The sequence below is a fragment of the Alligator sinensis genome, unplaced genomic scaffold (genome assembly GCF_000455745.1).
Source record: "Alligator sinensis unplaced genomic scaffold, ASM45574v1 scaffold379_1, whole genome shotgun sequence".
Lineage (NCBI taxonomy): Eukaryota > Metazoa > Chordata > Crocodylia > Alligatoridae > Alligator > Alligator sinensis.
In genome coordinates, this window is record NW_005842001.1 from 742018 (window position 1) to 764330 (window position 22313).

The window sequence follows — 22313 nt, forward strand, 5'->3', positions numbered from 1 at the left end:
CAGATTAGGAGGCAAGAGACCAAATTCATTGCAACCCAAATGAAGCTGATTGTCTTTTTATCTAATGGCATAGAAAGGCTTAGCAAAGTGCCTTTAATCTGGAGCTTCCACTTGCTTAACTTTATTAAAAAATAAATTATAACACCAGGAACATAACTGTATTTATAAGGTACAGTATAACTGTGTCATTAAAAAAAATGTTACATTTCAAGAGAAAATATGTTATCGGTACAAACCTAAGCATACAAATATTTGCAATATTTGTTTATATGTAAGAACAATTTAAGGCCACTTTTCAAATAAATGTAACGGGGAGGGCAAACAAAAGTACCTGGAATCTTTCATCAGCAGAGTATTTTGAGGCTGATTCTCTGGAGAAGTCTCTTTTCATGAGTCCAGTCATGCCCTTCTGTTATCCAACCTAACCAGGCACAGAAAGGCACTGCTCATTTAGACGCTTATGAAGGGAGAAAACATGACCACGGTTAACAAAGCTCCTGGCTCAGCCATTCTTGGTGGGATCCCTTCCTGGCCTCTTCATGATCCAACAAATGGTTGCAAGGCCAGCACTTGGCTATGGGTAAAAGCCAAAAGTCATGCCTTGCTGTTTTTCCTTCTTCCTTTTGATATTCTGGGTGGGCACAGAAGTTTTGACCCACAAAGGAGATCAGCGGTCCACATTTTCTTCACATTCTGTCAGAGGATGACAGCAATTCCAGCTGCATTGTAAAGGAAGGTAACAGTTTATTGGGCTACAATTTAAAAAAAATGGCAGGAGGCAGGGTAGATTTGCACCTTAGACATTAACTAAATCAGAGATTAGTAAATGTTAGCAAAATCAGCACTTTGTTTCAGATAGGCTTCCAAACATTGTCAGAGGATAATGACTTTTGGACACTGGCTTACCTTGTCTGGATTTGAGCAAGTGCTCTTAAAAGACGTTTCCTCATGACATTTCAACTTATATAAACCATCCAAGTCATATTAAATGGAAATCCAGATAGACACAAGCATAAATGTGAAGAATATTTGCTTCTCAACTATTTGGTCAGATTCTCAGGGCTACCCATATACACTTACCGTAACACTGAAGCAGCCTTATGATGGACAATGCATTAACTAAGGAGAAAAACAAAGGGTTGTATAACTATATCGTAGTTATCAGTCAAACAGAGTAGAAGAATTAGACTGAAAATGAAGTTGAAAATGAAGAAGGCAGAACACTTTTCAATGTAGGACTTTTCAATTAATTTTGGACTAACATTTTCTGTGCTGTTTAGTATATTAACTCAAAACAAATATGTGCCCCACCATATGTTACTTGGTACTAAAAGATGCACATATATGTAAAGACATTATGATCAAATACCCAATAGTATGCATTTTCCATTGTCACATTTAAAACATGCAAGGACTTAAACACCTGCTCCAGGAAGACCATTAACGATATAATTTATACACACGAAAGAGTTAATACATCATTTACGGTTACAGTTTCTCTTGATATACTTAAGCACATTGGATAGAAGGCAGAGGAACTGTGCAGTGGTTATACTGCCCAGGAAAAACCACAATTTGGTAGCTGGAGGTTCCTGGGCTGTGCAAGTTGGCATGACAGTGACACTATCCTTGCCTATAGCCACACCACAAAGTTGGATAACTCTGCCAGCTACTTGATGAAGAACTGAATTAATTTTCTCTTCCCTCTACCATTCCTGTCCCCTTATTATAGTGATAAACTCTACAGATTGCTGACCCATGGGGTGTTCAAAATATCCCAAGGACTGAAGGACCCAAGGTCATATTTATTTAAGCAACCTGTTTCAGGTTGCACGGAAATATATGCAGACTTCAGACTCAATCTTTCTTCTAATCAAATAGTAAAATTTCCATTAGCTACAACAGGACCAAAACTATATGCACTTGCTTTTTATACACCACGGTGTCAGTGTTATAAGCTAACAGGTATATTAGGATTCTTATGATATGTGGCTATGTTCTTGAACATCTGCTTGTATTACTTTCTTACCTTTCCTATCTTATATTACATTTTCTAAAGAAAATGTTCCCAGCCCTTATGGCTGAAGGGAAAACCTTGAAAACCTCATCTCTAAACTCTCTAACCACACAGGACAAAAATCTGTAGACATTTAATGCTTGGAGTTTCCAATACTGTAGATAAAACAGATAGGCAGAACTCCGATGTCAGTGTCAATTCAGTTACTGCACCAAATCGGAACTAATATCGCTGAAATTAAGAAACAAGATTTGACTCAACATTGGACTTGTTCCTTTACCAGTCAAAACCAGGAAGGAGGAGCAGAGGAAGGCTGCACACACAGCAGTGAAATATCCTAGACCAGATCCTCATCTGGTATCTCTCTCTCTGACTACAGGTATAGGTACATTTTATAACTCTTGAGGCTCTGGCCCATAGTTGAGTATATGTTATTAAAATATCCTTTAAAAGTAATTTTGATACTGAAAATCTGGTTCAGTAAATACTTTCTCTGTAATAACTTAATCTGTGGAGTTTTTACATGCACCAAAATGTCATTAAAGCTAGACAGCGTCTGTTAGTTCCAACCTTTGTGTTTTGGACAGTTATACAAATGATTTCAGGCAGATTGTAAAGCACAGTCAGCTACCTGACCACATTCATAAATCTAGTAGTTCTATGCACTTCCAAATATTGCAAAAGGGTGCAAGATGTGCAAAAGGGTGAGATGAGCCATGATGAACATTCAAGGCCTGGAGGCAGATCCGCAGCTGGTATAAATTGTCATAGCTCCGCTGACTTCAATGAAGCTATGATAAATAGGACGTCAAATGGAGCTATGAGAAATTTACATCAACGGAGCATCTGGCCCCTGACAATGGGGAAAGACAGGATCAGGTGCCAGATTCTCTTCAGTCCAGAACACCGACACTTGCCCTTAAGCTGTATCCACAAAAAGGCCACAGAAAATATGCCTTGTTTATGCATCGGTTTTGAAGGCCTGTGGCATAGCATATTCACCAGAACAGAAACAATGGATATATCGTGCCAAAAAATGTTAGTCACAAATAAATTTCTTCATCGCTCTCATAACTTCCATGCTACTTTGTCTTCATTTGAACTACTTCAAAGTACCGTACAAAATTTACCTCTACAGTGTGATGTTACTTCCAGGGAAGTCAACAACAGTTTTACCAACAGCCTCAACAGGTGGGAAGATTAGGCTAAGACCAAGCCTTATTTTACAATTTCAAATGTTAGTTAATTTTTTTAAAAAACAGAAAAAGAGTAAGCAAACACTCTAAATAAACCACATTGCTTCATATGTGCACAAGTTATTCAGACATATTTACTGTCTACAGCAAGCAAAGAAGATTGAATTGCCCATCAAAGATTTGGAAATCAGTCATCTGTCAATCCAACGAGATTTTACACAACATTGTTTCACCAGACAAAAAGGGGTAACATGCTATACACTAACTATACACCCTGTTGCTAAATCAAGTTTCCACTGAATCTGCAAATAAGAAATCAATTACACAATAACATTAACAAAACCCAAGACAAAAGGTACTTCACACACTGCTTGTGGTTAATTCATTGATTCTTCTGTATCGTACTGTTAAACACTTTATTAAACATAGTTAATTTCTGGCCTGCATACAAATTTAGTAAAGCGCCAAAACTAAATCAAATCAGCATGTTTAAGTGAAAGAATCTACTTCATCAGTGCATGTTTCAAATCAATCACATTTATTTGGAGACCTCAGAAGGACAGCTAAATCATATAATTGTTACCATTTCAAATGGAAGAGAGGTTGTAATATTTGCTAGAGAAATTCCCTTAGTTTACTGACTCGGAAAAAAGGCCAAACAACTGCTGCAACAGACACCTTAACAAGAGAGTTGAATGAATGATAACAAAGCCTCGACAGGGACGTGCCCACTCATTTAATTTATTTGGGAGCATCTTTTCACAATAATAACCAAATTATCTTATGTTTGCTTACATTAAAAAGTGATAGCCTATAACAAATCATTACTAGAAAAGGGAAAAAGGCCAATACTTTGAATTAATACCACAGAAGAAAACAATTAGCAAACGTAAAAAATGCCATCATGTTTGACAGCTTCCTATGAATTCAGTTCTGTTTTGTTTCTTCAGAATATATCAGTGAAACTCGCAACTGAAATCCCAGTAATTTCTATGCAGTGGTGTCTTTAAAGCTGTAACATATTTGTTAAGGCTTCTTTTCACCTTGGTATTTTCCGCAGCAATATTTCTGTTTTAGAAAACCACCATATACGATAATTTAAAAATTACTGTTTATAAGAGCCATTTTTAATCCATGTAATAGCAGCAGTAATCATGCTTTCCTACAAAACATCCTGTTTAGTGAGATTGTTACCATAGTCTGTAAATTGTTCCTGGACAGAATATAATATGTATCATCAACTGAGATAATATGAAGTAAAATGAGTTATAATATGCTTTATTTCCCTAGAAAGGCCCACACAGCACAGTGTTTTGTCTTCAGTTTTAACAGAAAAAGGAAAGTGTGATTCCATAGAACTGTTTTCTTGAAATGATCAAATTTTCTTTAAAACACCTTGAACATATTCACAAAAACATGAAAGCAGAAAACACAGGCTTTTAATATGTTTCCTAAACCTAAAACTTCCAAATCCTAATATCCTGATTTCATTGCAAATCTGGTCCAATGAAAGGATACAACAAACGTCATAAAACTTGGTTTTCCTTTGCTTATTTTTGTGGGGAAAAATCAGATAAAAATACACAATTAAATTCCATAAGTATAATAAAATATTTCAAAATGTCTCCTCTATTTCTTTTTATGTTTCAACTTTAAAAACAGTTTCTGACCTTTCTTAAAGTTATATTCACACGTGGGATGTTGGTTTACTTTCAGAAAGCCAGGGACTCTACTACAATAAAGCACCAACTGAAACATCATTCATAATATCTGCATCACATGAATAAACTTTTTTGAACAGGATTAAAAGTTATGAAATTTGCATTGTCGCCTCCTCCTTCTACATTTATACTTTTCTTGGCTGACAGAAATAAAAAGTGTAGTGTCATGCTTGGTTTACCTAAATCATTTATTTTGGAACTAATAAAAGTAAACAATTACCAGATACTGTATATATAGAGATATAGATATAGATATATGGCCACCATCAAACTATAGTAGAAAGTTATTTGGTTTTGATAAAGTTAAGAAAAGTACATAAAATCATATTTCATGTATATCTTGTTTATGGCCATCCATATTTTTGTTCTTTTTTGTTTTAGTTTGTTTCATCAACATAGCAAAATACAATCTTCCTATTAAACAATAATTATCAGATGGCAGACAATTCGTTTTATTGGTTTACACTGGCAGGTCACAGTCTAAAAGCACAACCACATCAGGCAGAAATTGTACATAGACCACTCTGGATTTTGAAGACTCTGAAGATTACCCTTAATGCTGCTCTCTCAAATAAACCTTTCTAAGCCAGGGACCATAATTTATATTGTATTCATTATTATTTTTAGCTTAATGAAATGCCTGAAGAGGAGGCAGGGAGGAGGCAGTGGGGTTTTAGAGGAGGAAGGTAGGGAGGAGGCTATTTGAATTGCCGGTTTTAAAATCTGTTGTTGGTATTCTTAAAAGCACCTTGAAGGATAACTTTCTAGCAATGACTCTACAAAAGTTTAATCACCCATATAGTGTGAACCAGGTGATTTTCATTTCATGGAGTATTGCACATTTATTTCGATTAGGCCTGTTCCGTAGTTTTTTCAAACTTATTTTTTTGCATTTTTAAATTTTTTTACTTCTGGCTGAAAAACTATGGTAAGTTTGGAGTAATGAGAAATCATCTAGCACTAAGACATCATACATTCACAATGTCAAGGTTTTTATGAGGAACTGTTTTAGCTGGGACTGGTTCGTACATATTCAGTTCTATTACATGTAGAAGGCATGTTCATGTCTTCAAAAACCAGACTGGTCTTAAGAAATGACTCTTTATTTGAGACAGTTACCATTACTTCATTAAAAAATGACAAAACAGCAATAAACATTTTAGCTCTTTAATGAGCAAAGATCAGGTCTCTTAGCATTGGAATAATATTTGTTATCCAGATTATCTTTATTTCACTCAATGACCAGTAATATGGCCAAGAAGTACAAAGTAATTTTCCATCAAGTAGTATACAATTTTTTTTGTGTGTAATAAGCCTTCATTCTTGAAAAAGAGTAACTGAAAAGAAATGTTACTGCAGTTAGTTTGTCAGAGAAAGTTCTTTGCATTATCTTACAAACTATCAAAATTGCTAGTAATTTGAAAAAATGTAAAAAAAAAATCACATAACTTTCGTCTAATAGAAATATAGTACAGGTAAGAGAGAAAGTATTTATCTGGGATGTGCTCTTAAGTCCATCTCAATTTTTTTTTTATATAAATGTACATCTGATTACATATACAAACATTTTGAAAGGATTGATTATACCATTACTGGAAAGCAAAAGGGGAATGAAAAGTTTTTTGTGATTTCAGGACATTCATTTAAAAATCGCATAAATATATGTAAGATTCTGGTTTAAAAATTTCCAGTTTTTGGAGGTCTCCAACTTTATGCACCCTCTGCATCTACATTTACACCCTATAGCGATCTCGTCCAATCAATTCACTTGAATGGCAAAGATAATGTGTACCAAAAAGGGAAATAACTTCATATTAAAATATTATCAGGACACTGTCACATGCAACATGAGTTAAACCAATGACTGAGAGCTGTAATCAGAGTGGTAGTACTGGGGCTTCTTAATATTGCAAAATAACATTTCAATTAAATCTTTGGACACACTTTACCTTACCAATATGAACTAAATATATTGTAACTTAACCACAGTAAATTATAAAGCCTTCATCAAAGGAGGTTCCATTCAGATTACATTTTATAGTATTATTTAGGTGGGAATGAAACAGAACATTAACAACACAGAGATTTTTTTTCCTGGGATTCATATCAGCGAGTGTTCACCACTATATACCTACAGGACCATCAAATACCTTTAAGAAGTACCACAATTCCTTCTATTACTGAAGCTACTGTGAAATATTTTACTGTAATTACTTTTGCCCCTTTAAGAAAATCTTCTTTTGGTTTGCCAATTGATGGAGGAAGCTTCTATTAAAAACTCCAATGGGATGAGAAGAATTTTAATTACGGCTTAATCAGCAGCACAGCCACCAAGCATATAAATTATCATGCACATCGTGCTAAAAATATCCAGTTTCCCTTATTCCCACAACTTTTATACTGACAGCACTTATGTGATAATGTTTTACCTGCCAGGCTTTAAAACTTCTTTGTTTGACTGGCAGATTTTAGCATGAGCCCCTTACTAAGGCCTTAACAGCATTGGTGCTTTGTGTACTTATCCAAATATGTAAATATGGTCTACATAATAAAACAGTTCCAAATAAAAATTGGTGAAAATTATCTGACATTCCATTAGTGTGTCCCTTGTGCATATTTATAGATTTTTTTTTAAATTTTCAGTCATAGTTCTTTCGTTTTTGTGTTGCACATGCCTAATTCAATTATGTAACTTAAATCTTCAAAAAATGAATACTTGAATGTAAATGAAAAAGTATCATTCAGGACAACTGCTTCAAGCAATTGCAAACGGTTGGGTTTGTTTAAGTTCATTTGTATATATGTACAATTCATTTTTTTTCAAAACCCCCAAAGTTCTTGATATGTATATTCACATAATATTCCTCCATATTTAAATAATAAGAGTCTTGTAGGTTGAAAGCCAAGTAATCTTCCGTAATCTCACCTACTGTAATCCATCAAAAAATAAAGTTTGTTTCATCTTGTCTGGCTATACCCTGGTTGTTGAATGTGAATGAGGATGGGGATGGGGGTGGGGCAGAGTATTGTTCTGTCCTCCAGTAAATGTATTGAATGTGTGTAGGGGCTGAATCCCCGGTATAGTGTTGGGAATCATTGTAATGGTGTTGGGTGTCATTAAGGGAATATCGTCAGGAGACCTTCTCATAGCTAGTGTGTAGTCTGGGGGACAGGCGGTCCTAAGAACCACCTCATGTGGATGGATAGACTCACATTCATGATCCAAGTCAGTGTGCTTCATTTGGAGGGACATTATCTCCTCTTCTTGTGCATGGGTAAGATCATTGGTAGTAGTACGCTGTGGGCTACATCGCCTATGAACATCATGTCTCCTCTTGTCCTTTTTGTAGTACAATGCTGCAAAGGCCAAAATGTTCAGGAATAGCAAAGATGCTCCCACTGCAATCGTAACGCTCAACTCTGTGGAATAGTCCCTTTGATCCACTGAAAATGGACTTGGTTGCTGTTTAGAATCATCTTGTTTGGCTGTGGGAAAGGCTGAAGTGACAGAAACAGAATTTTTCCTTGTTGGTCTGAAAGTAATATCAGTTGATGGCACTTTAGTTGTGGTAGAGGTATACTGTGAAATGTCGTTAAGATTGTGCAGATGAGGTACCAATTCCAACCACAGGTTCACTTTATTGGCCCTGTAATGTTCTTTCACACGTGGTTTTAATCCAATGTGAAGATACAATTGGTCCTTTTGAGAATATCGGGTCCATGCTACTTCCTCAAAACGATTGGGCTTTGTATGGATAAATTTCGTGTCTTGTGGGACTGGCTGATTGGGGTCACTAAACAAAAGGAAAAGAAGAAAACAAGATGAGATGTTTGCATGTCAGAGGTTTTGTACTGTAATTGTAAACCAGGCATGTAAGAAAATAGCATTTGAGGAACTGAAGACAATTCTAACAGCAGTCTTTAGAATCAACCATCATGGGGCAAGGTTCCCTTGCTTAGCTTTGTCAATGAGCTTCATGTGTCTCAATCAGCAGCAACGCTAACTTTCTATCCCTTGTCCCTTCAGAAAACATTGACAACAGTCTGTGCTAGTGATTCAGATTACTCTCTACTAGAAACTAGGGAGAGAGGACATTAAGCTTCTTTCATACGTAATTTAAATTCATGTCTTTTGAGGTAAGAGGCCAGCAAGTTAATTTGGCATGGCATATAACAGTTTACAGACTGATCCAATGAGTACCTGAGTGCTGAAAAGAGTTGTCAACTCCCAGTGAAGTCTGCAGGAGCTGATAGTGCTCAGCATCTCTCTAGTTCTGGACCTCAATATTTTAAATTCCTAACTGCCTGTTGTTTTAATAAGAGCACACTATTAAAAGAATTGATGTTTCATTTCAGCATTTCCTATTTCATGCAATCAAAATGCCACCAATACTGCAGTATGATCAAATATTGGGTTATGTTAATTTTTTTTTATGTTCTGCACTTCATAATTTCTACATACCACCTCAGCATGTTCCTTAGTCAGTATGATACATGTCACAATTTCTTATACAATGGTCACACTTAAATATTAGACATATTAGTCATTGCAGCAGAGTTCCCCAATTTAAATGTAGAGAATCTCTCTCAAAGCATCAATATCTTTCAAAGCCCAAAAATATTTTTAAGGGCAGTCATTATACTATGAGAAAGAGAAACATCAGGTTATAATAGAAAAAAAATGTCAGGGAAGCTGTTAGGTATAGAATGGTCACCTAGACCACTTAATACCAAGAACAGAGACATTAGAAAAAATGTAACTCCCAGCCCACTACTGCAAACCTTCCTCATGTCTATACCCCGTCACCCATGTAGTCCCCAGTGAACACAACAAGAAAGGACTGTGGTATCAGCTCCTCAACTTTTATAGAAGGTTACTTTTCCGCACTAAGACTTACCCAGTTTTTGCAAAGTTTGTCCAGTATGTCATCACTACTGCACTTAGCATAACATCGTTTTTGGAGAAATTACAAGGAAACAATTCAGTAGGACCAATCATAGGGATTCCTAATACATAAGGGACCTCATCCCCATGGGCTGCATCTGCCCAGGCAGGTACCTGATCTGTTTGGCAATGATGGTAGAAGGCATAAAAGTATGTAGGGGATCCAAAATTGGAGTGAAGGTCTGCTGTTGCCACTGCTGGTGCAACCCACTGGTGATCAGTGAACAAAGCAAGCAATGTTTTCCTTCTTGTCTCAGGATTGTGTCGATCTGCCCAGTCAGTGTACATAAATTTGATAGTTTCTCTCAATATATCTTTGCCTTCAGGGTATCCATATAAATTGTCAACAAAATTAGAAACAGCAAAGTCAAAATCACTAGCTGATATGCCATCTTCACTATCAACTATATTTTCAACAAATTTTAACCCTTCCCCTTGGTTTACTCCCAACATTATATCATAGTTGAGGAATTCTCCTTGTTCCATTAGTATCTGAGGGTCATCTGGTATCACATCACCATCAATTACTGGTCCAAAGGCTATATGGTATCGCGCTGGTTGAATGTCCTGGTCAACAAGTTCTCTATAAGGCTTCTTCTGTAGACATTCCACCAATTCTACAGTGTCTGACATGTTGCAACCAACTTTAGTAGCCAACATCCTGGCATATTTTGCAGGTTGAAAACTCACTGCCCAGCTGGAGAGAGCTGTCCCGCTTTGAGCGATTGCTCTTTGAAAAAGTCCTGTGGGAAAATATGTACAAAAAAGTACTGAGGTAATGTTTAAACAGTTACATGTTCATAAATATCAGAGGAAGTTTGAGAGATAATAGGAAACTTCATTTTTACAATACAGAAATTTGGGGGGAGGGGGATAGGTGTCTTCCTAATATATAAATGCAGCATGATGGTTAGACCTAACACTGGTCTAACCAATGGTTAGACCTGCCACATCTAATGTGTACCAAAATTAAACGCACCAATGTGCATAAACCATGGACCAACAGAGGCGCAAAACTGAAGCATAATGGAGCTGCAATGATTTACTCCAGCTGATGATTTGTCCTGCAGGTAATAAGTGAGGAACACAAAAGAGTGGCAGGAATTGCTTGATGTTGTATCTCATGTATGATAATATTATTTACTTTGAAAAGTATCATAACAATAAAAGTAATTAATTGGGTTAAAGGAAAAGCTCTGAAACTGATTAATTTCTTGGCCAATGATCAAGCCAGTAATGGCTTGCAGGTGTGTGACCATGTTTTAAATTAAATACTGGATAACACCTAATATATGGCTTTTTTACATTCTGGTTAGGACTGAACCTGGCTTGAGATGTACAGTGCTTCTGAATAATATACATAATAAAGCTTATATTCTGAAGCCACATGTGACAAGGTGCTGGACAGCTTTTAAATTCCTAACTGATTTATCTAAAAGTCAAGATAATTTCTTATTAAAAAACGACTCATATTTTTAATCAAGGTTTATGGTGATCACATTAAATAAAAGAGGAAAATGATGTTTTACACTGAATATCTCAAAATGCTGCTTTGTGACTTAGACTTTTAAACATATGCTGAAGCATTCAGTTGTGAGAGGTACAGGGACCACATCCTCATCCAACTAATGCTTGTGAAAAACCCAAGGTAAACTCCATCAACTCTAGTGCAATTAATTTGGAAGTAAGAGAAGATCCTGGACCCAAATAGCTGTTCACAGATAAAACCAGCCTTACTTGAAGTGGAAATCTCCTCCCCTCTTTCAGTATTTTTAGCTACATTGTGGGAGGAATCCCGACTCCCTCAAGGTCTATTACTGGCTTTAGTAGCACTAGGACTTCACTAGGTGTCTCTAAGCCATGACTCATACAGCAAGTGTGTGCAGAAAATCCTTTGGGTGATTTCTAGCTGGCTCATTGAGAAATCTTTCAGGTTTGACACTGGAATGACTGTTCTTATATGTTTTTTTCTCCTTTCTGGGTTGGGCCATGACATCTCTTCACTCCTTCCCATCCCCTCTGGAGAAGTTAGCTTTGCTTTCAGTAGGGATTTTGCATCTGACTCTTGTGCAAGGAGGTCATCAAGGACCTTCTCAGTTAGGCTTCTGCCTTTCAACCAAGGCTAATAACAAAAATAGAATGTATCTATGTGTTATATTTTCTCCATCTTGTTAATAAACATTTTAAAACTCTTTCTGCATCCTCACGACATTGTTACAGCTGAAGGACAAAGAGCTGTTTGCAATTCCACAGTCTCTTTGTGCACTCTACTGGAAAAAATATTTTTTAATTTGACCTATATGTCACAGATAACTATAGCTAATGAAAAATTCCAGGTAGCGCATATAATTTGTGGTAACAAAGTATATGGGCTAAAATCTGCTTTTATTTACATTGCTTCAAACCTGAGATAATTCTATCAACTTCAAGCCAATACTCTAGTTTTGCAACTGAGTAACTGAAGTCAACATCTGGCTCCCTGCTACTGAATTATGCAAACCCTGTTTCCTTGTACTGAACCATGGTGATCACGCACCTGGAAACTCCCATTCAAGTGAACGAGAATGGTAGGTGCTCAACCTTTGTCAGAATCCGGCTCTTTAACAATGAAAGTTATGGTCCTGATCCTACAATGTGATTTTCCTAGATGGATCCAAAACCACCAAGAGAGTCCCAATGAAACCAGGAACCTGCCCACATGTATCAAATTGCAAGATCAGAACTGTACTCCAAAGTTAGCTAGCATTCATTGCAAACATTTTGTAAATTAGGCTCTTTGGGGAGTTTCAAAATCCTTTCAGAAGCCAAGAAAGCCAAATGCTAACCCTTTATCTTTACTTGACCCCTTTCTGCAGGCAAAACTGAAATCAGGCAGTGATGAGAACTTGAAAATGGGACTTTTGTCTATTTCTGGATAGATGAGTAACCACAATATTCTTAAAGAGTTAGGTAAAAGTTAAGAAAGAACCTTTGAAACAGAGCAATTGAAAATTCTTTTTTTTTTTTAATTCGTAGGACCAGCTTTCCAGTGAATGTAAATCATCTGGAAGGCAATGGAACAGCAGTGATTGGTACCAGCTGAGGATCTGGCCTTTGGAGTATGTATAGCAAGATAATACATGCAGAAATGTTTACAACAATGTATTTAATAATGTTGCACATTTTTTTCTTTCTGCATATTCTGTAAATATCTTATGCTTTTATTGTTTAGAAATATTGTATAAAACCACAAGGGAACAAAAAAGAGTAAGTTACATGTCAAAAAAGTGCTGATATAAACACTATGGCTTGTTAAATACTACACGAAAGGCTAGATTAAGTTAAAAGTCCAGTCCTCTGGCCATAAAGCTTAATTCAGTTACTTAAAAACAATACTTCTGTTGAATCTTTCAGTGAAAAATGGATGACACTGTGAAAAGTAATTTTCATACTGTAACTGATTTCCACCAGTAACCATGTATAATACAAGAGATATAATATAATACAGTACCTATACCCTCACTGTGGCTCACAGGGGAGCTGGCTGATGTACAAGGGATTTTAACACGTAATATGCCATATCCTGCAATTTCTTATATTGAAAGTCTCATGAAGGGAATAACTTATATTTATTCACCCTCAGTTTTTAAAGTACTTTACAATGAGTAGGAAGTACTGCTTCCATTTTGCAGACAAGTGAAGTAGATTATTTAACAGCATCATCTTGCAAGGTGCCAAGTGCCTCTTGGCAACTGCCTAATGCACCGGTCAGTGGGAGTAGAGGGTAACCAGAGAAGCACTCAAAACTAGACTCAGGTGAACTTTTTTTGGTAAATAATTTCACCTGAGTCCACAATTTTGAGAATGCTACCACCTTTCAAGGTATCTTAAATGACACATTTTGACTTTTCATTCTTAAAAGAGCATTTTTCTTCTTTTAAAATTGACTTGCATTTATATTAAAAAAAAAAAAAATACCTTGTATTTAGAGTCAACCCCAAGACAATTTTTTTCCATTTTACCAAACCCACCAAATATACACTTTTTAGTTTGAGCCACTTATTAATTTTTTGGTACACCAACCAACCCAAAAGATCCCTCATTTGCATGGTACTCAGCACCTAGTTAGATCAGTTCCTCCATAGACTTCTGCTCTTGACGATTTTCTTTTTGTGTTAGAACATGACAGAGAAGAGTTTGCTCACAGAGTGCAGATCTCAACGGTCCAGTTATTGCAGATGAAGGCATAGGGTATTCAGCATTAAATGAGCTGCTTTGGATTAAATTTAAGACCAGAGAAACAAGTGATGGAGGATGGAAACCAGGTTGCCTGACTCTCAGCTCCATGCTTAATACATTATGCCACAAAGAACCTTCATTGTGAGTTCTGCTGAAAAACTGACTGCATAATATAACCCATTGTCTCAGACTCAAAAGCTAGATAAGTCAGCTCCTGGCTCAAAAGGCCATTTCCCCAAAATGTTGTATTTGCTTAGCAAGTTGAAATAGAAAAAATATCTAAATTATTGTATAAGTCAAATGTATACCTGAGTTTCTACACTTAGACCCTAGCCAGACATTGAAGTAAAGGCACAATAGGGTCTGATGCACAATCCCCACAATTGCACCTCTGGACATGCCACATGTGCATGGCAAGAGATGTGATTATGGGATCCAGCATCAGGTCCAATCATGCCTTATTGCCGGTGCAGAAGGAGCCCAGGATCACAAATCCAGGCTCCCCCTGCCCCAGCAAGGAGCAAGCTCTCATGCCTGGAAGTCTGTAGCTGACAGGGCTCTCAGTCCCAAGGAAGCACCTGGCTACACGTTCAATTAATGATATCATAGGGAAAAGCTACAGAGTTATTACACATTTTTGCAGAATATTGGTAAAAGTGTCATTTAAAAAAAATTAAATTCTGGAAAAATATGAAAAATTAAACCTGCAGTTCTGATAATATTTCCCCAATAGTACTGTTCACATAAAAGAGGATCAGCCTGATTCTTCTCGCAGCTGTACCAGTACAAGGTCTGATCCAAAGCCTAGGGATCTTTTTGTTTCTCTCAGCAGGCTTTGGATCATGCCTAGATTAGAAGTCACTCTGCTGACATCACTCGAGTTAGATTTGTCTGGCTGTACGCTCAGAGCCCAACAAGGCTACCACAGGGTAAATCAGAGAACCCTATATGGCATTCTGAGACCTGCCAAATATTTCTAAAATAATGCAGCATAAATCTGTGAAAGCAGTGAGAAGACTGGGTAAAAAATAATAATTATGTGATCAATAATCAGTGGCCATGCAAATGAGAAAAAGTGTGTGGAACTCTGGTGCCAAAATTGTAGGACAAGGAAAATAGGGTTTTTGGCCTCAAACAGCATGTATTTTATTTCCTGCTGTCTGCCTTAACTAGGGAGAAACAGTGTTAGTTATGGAATAGGAAAAACATATATATATATATATAAAATCCTTTGCAACCTGGATGCTTTGACAATTTTGGATCATGCATGCAAAACATTCAAAACATTCTTTTCTCAGATGACAGCAAGTGAAATTCATGCAGTTTCAGACAAAAGATTTCTGAACCAGGCACTTGTTTCCGTCACACAAGATAATAGTTTTAAGCATTTCAGCCATTATCCCTGAAAAGAGAAACTGTGTCATTTTATTTTTCTTTAAATCCTGTTCCTCATGAGAAACTAAACATTTCTTTGATGACTGATTGAATATAGGGGGCCTCATCTACTGTGAGCATCACTGACTGGCTTTCCAAAGAGTACACCCTTAGGTAGGAAAGAAGAGACAAAAATGATGCACTTAGTGTGTGCTGTTCAGAAGTCTACTGTAAAAGTGTTTCTAACAAAGGTCCATAAGAAAAAGAAGAAAGTGACCCAAAATTTAAACATGCACAGAAGAGCCAAGGGAGAAGGCAGCTAGTACAGCCTTTCAAAAGTCTGCTTATTATTGAACTCAATGGTCCATAGGAACAGAGAGAGATATACAGAGCATCACATACTACTAATGGTGGTGGCATGCAGACACCAAAATTGTCAAAATTTGCAACCGGCATAATACCTTTGGTTGAATTGCTCCAACGGTTACCTTCAGAATAATGGGATAAAGTCAACAGATTGACACATGAACCGCCTGCACCCGATCCAAAAACTGTTATTCTTAGTGGGTCACCACCAAAGAACCCAATATTTTCACTAGTCCATCGCAAAGCTTGAATAAGATCGAGGAGGCCATAGTTTCCTTTTGCTGCTTGATCCCCAGTGCTCAAGAAACCTGACAATGTAAATGAGAAACAGAAAAGGTTTAGTAGGTGTTCTTCAAACCGTTTACTACACTGCAATAAATAACTTTTCAGCAATGTTTGTAATGTAAATGGTGCTAAGTACTACATATTTGCATTGTAAAATGTTGCCAGGTGGACACAGGAAACAAATGACACAGCCATCCTACACTATATCCTTTGGTATTCGTTGTCCTATTGCAAAGATAAATTAAAGTGGGTAATGTACAATGTATAATGCATCATAGACATTCATTTCAGTATCTAATAGGTCACAACTGAGCAGGTACCTATGATTTTCAATTGTAATAAATTGGGTAACAGAGTGCTTGGGGACAGGAGCCATATTTTGGGTGAAAACAGAGACTTCCATGTTGTGGGCACCACCAAAATACAAAGATAAGAATAAAGAAAAGAAAAATAATGTAGAATATGGATGCAGACTACAAGAAATACAGGGGCATGTTCAGTGCACACCTGCTTGGCAGCACCTTTTGTCAACATAGTGTTCACCAGAGCATCTGACTGCTATATGCATGTGTGGACATGGGTTCTGTGTATGCTGGATGGGTTACTGCTGTATTCAATTCATTGCTTGGGGCACAGATACCCCGTACCACACCATATGGCCTCTTCTCCTCTTTCGTTTTCTGTCCCTCTGTCCTTACTCCTACCAAACTTATGTCGGGGGATAGATGGGATTGAACAGCTTGACTGGCTCCCCCACAAGCTCCAAACCATTTCCCTTCAATTGGGTTAACTGAATCTGCATTAAAAGACACACAACAGGCAAGAGCTCAGATATAAACCACAGAGCGCAAGGATTGTTTCCTTGTAGTTAGGCGTGGAGAGGAACGGAGGTGTGTACTAGGTGCAGAGCTGCCTGTGTTTCCCCAGTCACAGCAGGCCCATAGCTTTGTGTGTACTGCAGTTCTTTTCATCCTTAGAGCCAGCTGACTTGAAAAGATGGGCGATCAACACAGAGAAAAGACTGAGCTGGTAAAAGATACCATTTTGCTTTTTGATCCTATTGGATACTACTTCCAACCTGCAAAGCCTTATGAGCAAATGTTTAAATAATACCAGCATTTTTAAAGAAACCGAAAGTCTCTACTTGCATATGGAACTGATTTAACACCCACAAAATGGACAATATAACAGCCTTTCAATGCGTGCCCTGTAGAGAAGTACAACCATTAAAACAATTATCTCCCCATGAACTAAATGTTAGTGGGTCCTCTGTTCTAGTTGAAATTGCACTGATTTAACTCTCCTCTGGCACCAAGATTGAGACTCAAAACAAAAGTTTACAGTACTTTCCCAGAAGAAACAGAAAATAATTCTCTGACAAAACTCCCACCATTTCATCAACAGTGATAACAGCAGCTCTTAGGTTTTAAATTCAGAAGAACAACTATCTATGTAATGTTGACAGGACTAAAAGAACACCAAAAAAAAAAAATCTTAATTTGCAGCTGCTGGTTACTACAGCCCAAAGGTGTTTAGGAACCTAGCTCCGTTGATTTTAATGGCTCAAACACTTTAAGTTACTGAACCTGGAAGATGTTAGACCACTATCTGACAGGTATAACCTCATGGGCTACATCCAGACGAGTGTGGCCATGCGGTATGTGGTGCCACAGACACGTCCATGGCGCCACATACCGCACATTCAGTTGTTCTTTGTTCTGCAAGGTAGCAGCAAGGGTGGGGGTCCCAGGGTCAAAAAAACCTGCAAAAGCAGATTGGCACACATGGTGCTAGTGCACACTGCCCAAAACTGGTGCACACTGGTGCTGCCAGTGCACACTGCCCAAAACTGCTCCAGTTGCCAGCCAGACTCTGAGTGGCAGGATCACCCCTGCTGCAGCCCTAGAAGACCCCCAGCACCAGCACCCCAGGTAAGGATGAAGAAGACCCCCAGCACCCCGGTGCTGGCCCCAGACTCTCCTACTCCACCTGGGATAACCTACCGCATGCCAGAGGGCACATGGCACAGGCATTTCCCCAGGGACTAGTATCAGTGGCACAAGATGTCCCACTGCTCCCTTCTTGTTCTGCGGGAAACAAGTGTCCACACGTGTGGACGCGGCCATGAAGTGCATAACTACTGGCCTTTTCTTATATAACTAAAATCCTATCACAATAAACAATAGTCTATATAATCCACATGCCATTTATTACTTTATTCTGCTAATGCAACTCTTGATGAATATAATTTATTTAGTATCCAGTCAAATGCTTAGACATTCATTCTAGGAGACCTTTCTAAGCGTACTAAAAACTAGTTTAACTTCCTGCATACATAATATGAGCTATGCTACATTTAGTGCAAGTGGTTTTGTTGGTATAGCTGCATCTTGATCTTCATTACCATGAAGAGGGAACAGGCAGGTGCCATGAGGAGCTTGGCCAGCAATTCTCCAATTTTATGATTTAAAGCACTACATCTAATTGGCACACATTGTTCGGTGTAGTTTTAGCAGATACTTAGTCCTATACTATACTTTAAGCCATCCCACATTCTGCAATTTGAAAACAAACGTTTAGACTGTTAAGCTGCAAAACTGAACAGAGCATCAAAAGGCATCAAACAGGGAAATACCACAAAGCACATGGGGAGGCTTTGGGAGGGAATAATCAATATTATTTATTCATTATTATTTTGCTAATTGCAACTTATTATAATTCAATATTCCTGAACTGAGCTAGGAGGAATACCAGGCTCTCTTACCCTCTGTCAATGTTCTTTTCTTGCTTGTATTTGGGCACAAGTCTTATTCTTCCCTGCACACATACAAGTACTAGTGCTAAGTCCTACCCCTACAGCAAGCAGGTTATTAAGACTGCATGAAAGGCAGACATATTTGGCCCCTGAAAATCATTTTCTTTAGGAATACTGAAGCAGGATGTGAATAAAAGAAGTAGAAAGGGACAGAGAATGAAAGTTTGCTACCTTGTTTTACTTTTTAATCTGCTTGGAGCTTAAAAATAGGAAGTTCTTTGAGCACCTGTGAATTTAAGGAAATGTTACCACTATATTTAAGGGAGCTGTAGAGTTTTGTGGCTATAAATCCAAGGAAGTCATTCCTATCTTTTATTCTGATTAGATTACAGCCAGTTAGTAAGCTGTCAGTTCAGCACAGCAGGCATGAAGAGCATGAGAGTGATTGGCACAGGTTTAGAATAGCAGGCTCAAGTTGAAACCCAGAAGCCCTTGGGACAAAAAGAACAGTGATGATCGTTGTCTTCACAGTGCCTAATTAATGAGCTTTTCCCTTTCTTTGTCTGAACATGCTTAAAGGCTCTGTGGCCTCATGCAGATTCTGATAATGAGCAGACTTGCAGCACGAGTTCAGAAGTGTCCTGCAGCTGTGCTGCAGTGACCCTGAGCCATTAGTTGGGAAAATGGAGGCTTATCTTGCATTGGGGGTTGAGGTGGGGGCTGGATCCCAAAGGCCCAAAGCACAAGATTGCTGCTTCCAATGTGATGCCTTATGTCCAACATGCGGCAGAATGAAAAGCAGTCATGTTTTTTTGCAAGACCAGTCAATGATCTACCATCAGCCATGGTGATGGCCGGGCATTATAAAAGAAAGCTGACACTAAGGGAGTTCATGCCAAGACCATTCCAAAATAGAAAAATCCCTGGAAAAAATAAAGGAAACTGGATAACCCCAAGTTAAGGAATCCCTTTTAAAAAGGTTCTCACAGAAAACTACTTTTGTTATTAAAGACAGATGCTGAGGAAGGTAGGTTCAGTTCAGCAAAGTTGACAGCAGGGGGAGCTTTCAGTTTAAAAGGAAAGAAAGAATATATATTAATGATAATAATATTTGCTTCCATTTATCTAGATTTAACAAATTATGACTTGGGTCCATACTAGTGGATCCAATGCAGAAGAAATATCTTACACCTCTTCAGCAAGAACCACACTGGCTGACTTCCATACATACACAAGCCGGATGGATATTGATTTTGACTTCCAAGACATGAAACATTTCTGTCCCATTTTTCAGAACCATAAGAAGCCTGCTAATATCACCCCCTGTTCATGCATTTTCGCTTGTATGCACTATTAGCAGCATGGCTCAGAAGCATGCAAACTGTGAGGAAGTGGGTGAAGTGACTGATAAGACAGATGAGATGTTCTTTATTTTTTAGTGAAGAACTGTTCAAGGTGGTTAAGCCCATCTCTTTCTAAGGCACTCTGCACAAATCTGCTCTTTAGAGATCCAAGATAAAAACGGACCAAATTGAGACCTGTGAGTGGGGAAAAAACTTTGCTTCTCATTAACGTTTGTGCCAAATCAGAGCTTGTTTCAATATGTTTTTATTTGCCTGTATTGCACAAAACAAGAAGGCAGATTTATTAAGTGTAGTGTCTTTATAGGCACATACCTGATTATTCTCTTCCCAATATCTGTAGGGAGCTAGAGTGATCAGGTGACATGTTTCAACCTTGCTCTGGTGGGTTCTGGATGGAGAGGTATATTTAAACCTGGAGTTATGCCAGCGATGACTGTGGCTTGCTTTGCTTAAGATGGCGGTTGATTAAACACACCAGTCCTCTTTATGTTACAAGCACGTGAGTAAATGCATACAACCAGCCACCAGCAGATCCATCATATTCAAGCCCTGGGAAGTTTTGTAATATGTTAATTCATACAGGCTTATACTAAAAAAAAAAATGTGCTTTTTTGGAAGGATATTAATTCTATGAAGAGGGGTGTGATGGAGGAAGAGGAAAGGGAATGGGAAAGGCTGCAAGGTAGTCTACCACGGTCCCCGCTGTTGCTTACCTTAGGGCAGCTGGTGAGTGCAGGTGGAGAGCTGGCTGTGGCACATCGGGCTCTGGTGTGCCATTTCTGGAGTGGCATGGCCCTGCAGATTGGTGCAGAGAAGGGGTGGAGCCCAGTGGTGGAGCTGCACAGTGGAGGACTCCATTAGAGGGGTGGAGTCTGCCAGCAGAGAGGCATCAAAGAGAAATGTGCCACAGGGAGGCATGTGGAGAGGAGACTCCAGAGGTGGGGTGGAGTCCTGTGGCAGAGAAGCACTACAGAGAGACAGATGGTGAAGAGTCCCATGAGAGAGACCTGTGGCAGAGAGGCCCCGGAAGACAGACCAGCAAGGAGCTGGGATGTGCCTGCTGATGCACAGTGGAAGTGGTAGAAGGCCCAAAGAGAAGTGAGTGACAGACACCAGGATGAGCAGCTGGAGTTCTGGCAAGAGCTGCCTGGAAGACCCTAGACCCAGGTCAGATGGGGCCGAGATGGGGAGGGGCAGTGGCTTGCTTGGGAGTGCCCCAATAATGCCATGGGGAAGCAGCGAAGAGTTAGAAGGCCAGCTGACTCTCAAGTAACTGGAAAAGGGAAAAACTTGCAAAGGTAGAAGAGGCTCCTTGGAGCATATAGCAGATGCTGATACTTTTGTTATAGTTCATATTTTAAGTATTCCTTTTAGAGTTATTATCTCAAGAAAGAGACAGTTATGTTTACTGATTCCGACTCAAATCGACAAGAGATGGCCTGTGCAGAATTGGGATCTGGTACTGGGTCATATGAAAGACTGACGACTGACAGACGAGAGGGTTATCATTTGTGGCCTGAGACATCAAGGTGCTGACACCAATTCAGGCCCTGGATGTGGTAAGGATGGAGTATAAGGGAGGTTAGAGCTCCATGAAGAAGCCAGGATGTGGTACCCAGAGAGTCACCTGAGGGGGAACTCTCTCCCAAGAAGATAAGGCCAAGTCATTGTAGGCGAGAAGGAACAGCTACCAGAATAGGCGGGTGATACGCACAAAGACCACCCTGTCATCACCAGTGAGTAGGGCATCAGCCAAGAGGGGGCCCAAGCCCCACAACTCGTACCAGTAACAAGGTGGTAAAATGCTAAGAGACTGAGGGAAATTGAAAGTCACCATATAAATCCAAAGAATTATTAGAATGAGTTATTCTAAGCTTTTACTTCCTATGAACATTCACCTTAACAGGGTGGGGCAGGGGCTGAAAAACCTTTCCAAGGAAGGACCACAGGTCTTAAAATCTCAATTTTAAAACAGGATGATCCATTGACATACTCTGATCTAAGCTAATGGATTTATATATGCCATCCCACTTTGCCTCCCTTCTCAGTGGGGAACTGACAAAACTCTTTCC

The 22313-nt window shown here is 38.6% G+C and overlaps 1 protein-coding gene across 1 annotated transcript in view; it reads right to left on the reverse strand.

Moving 5' to 3' along the window:
• Positions 1 to 5406: 5406 nt before the first annotated feature.
• Positions 5407 to 22313, reverse strand: part of NLGN1 (neuroligin 1) — a 631206-nt gene continuing 614299 nt past the window's right edge. Inside the window, exons 6-8 of the mRNA XM_025201780.1 lie at positions 15933 to 16145; positions 9833 to 10622; positions 5407 to 8728 (exon numbers count right to left, since the gene is read on the reverse strand). Of these exons, the coding sequence (XP_025057565.1) occupies positions 7906 to 8728; positions 9833 to 10622; positions 15933 to 16145 (1826 nt within the window). The 3' untranslated portion in view covers positions 5407 to 7905. The remainder of the gene's footprint in view (positions 8729 to 9832; positions 10623 to 15932; positions 16146 to 22313) is intronic.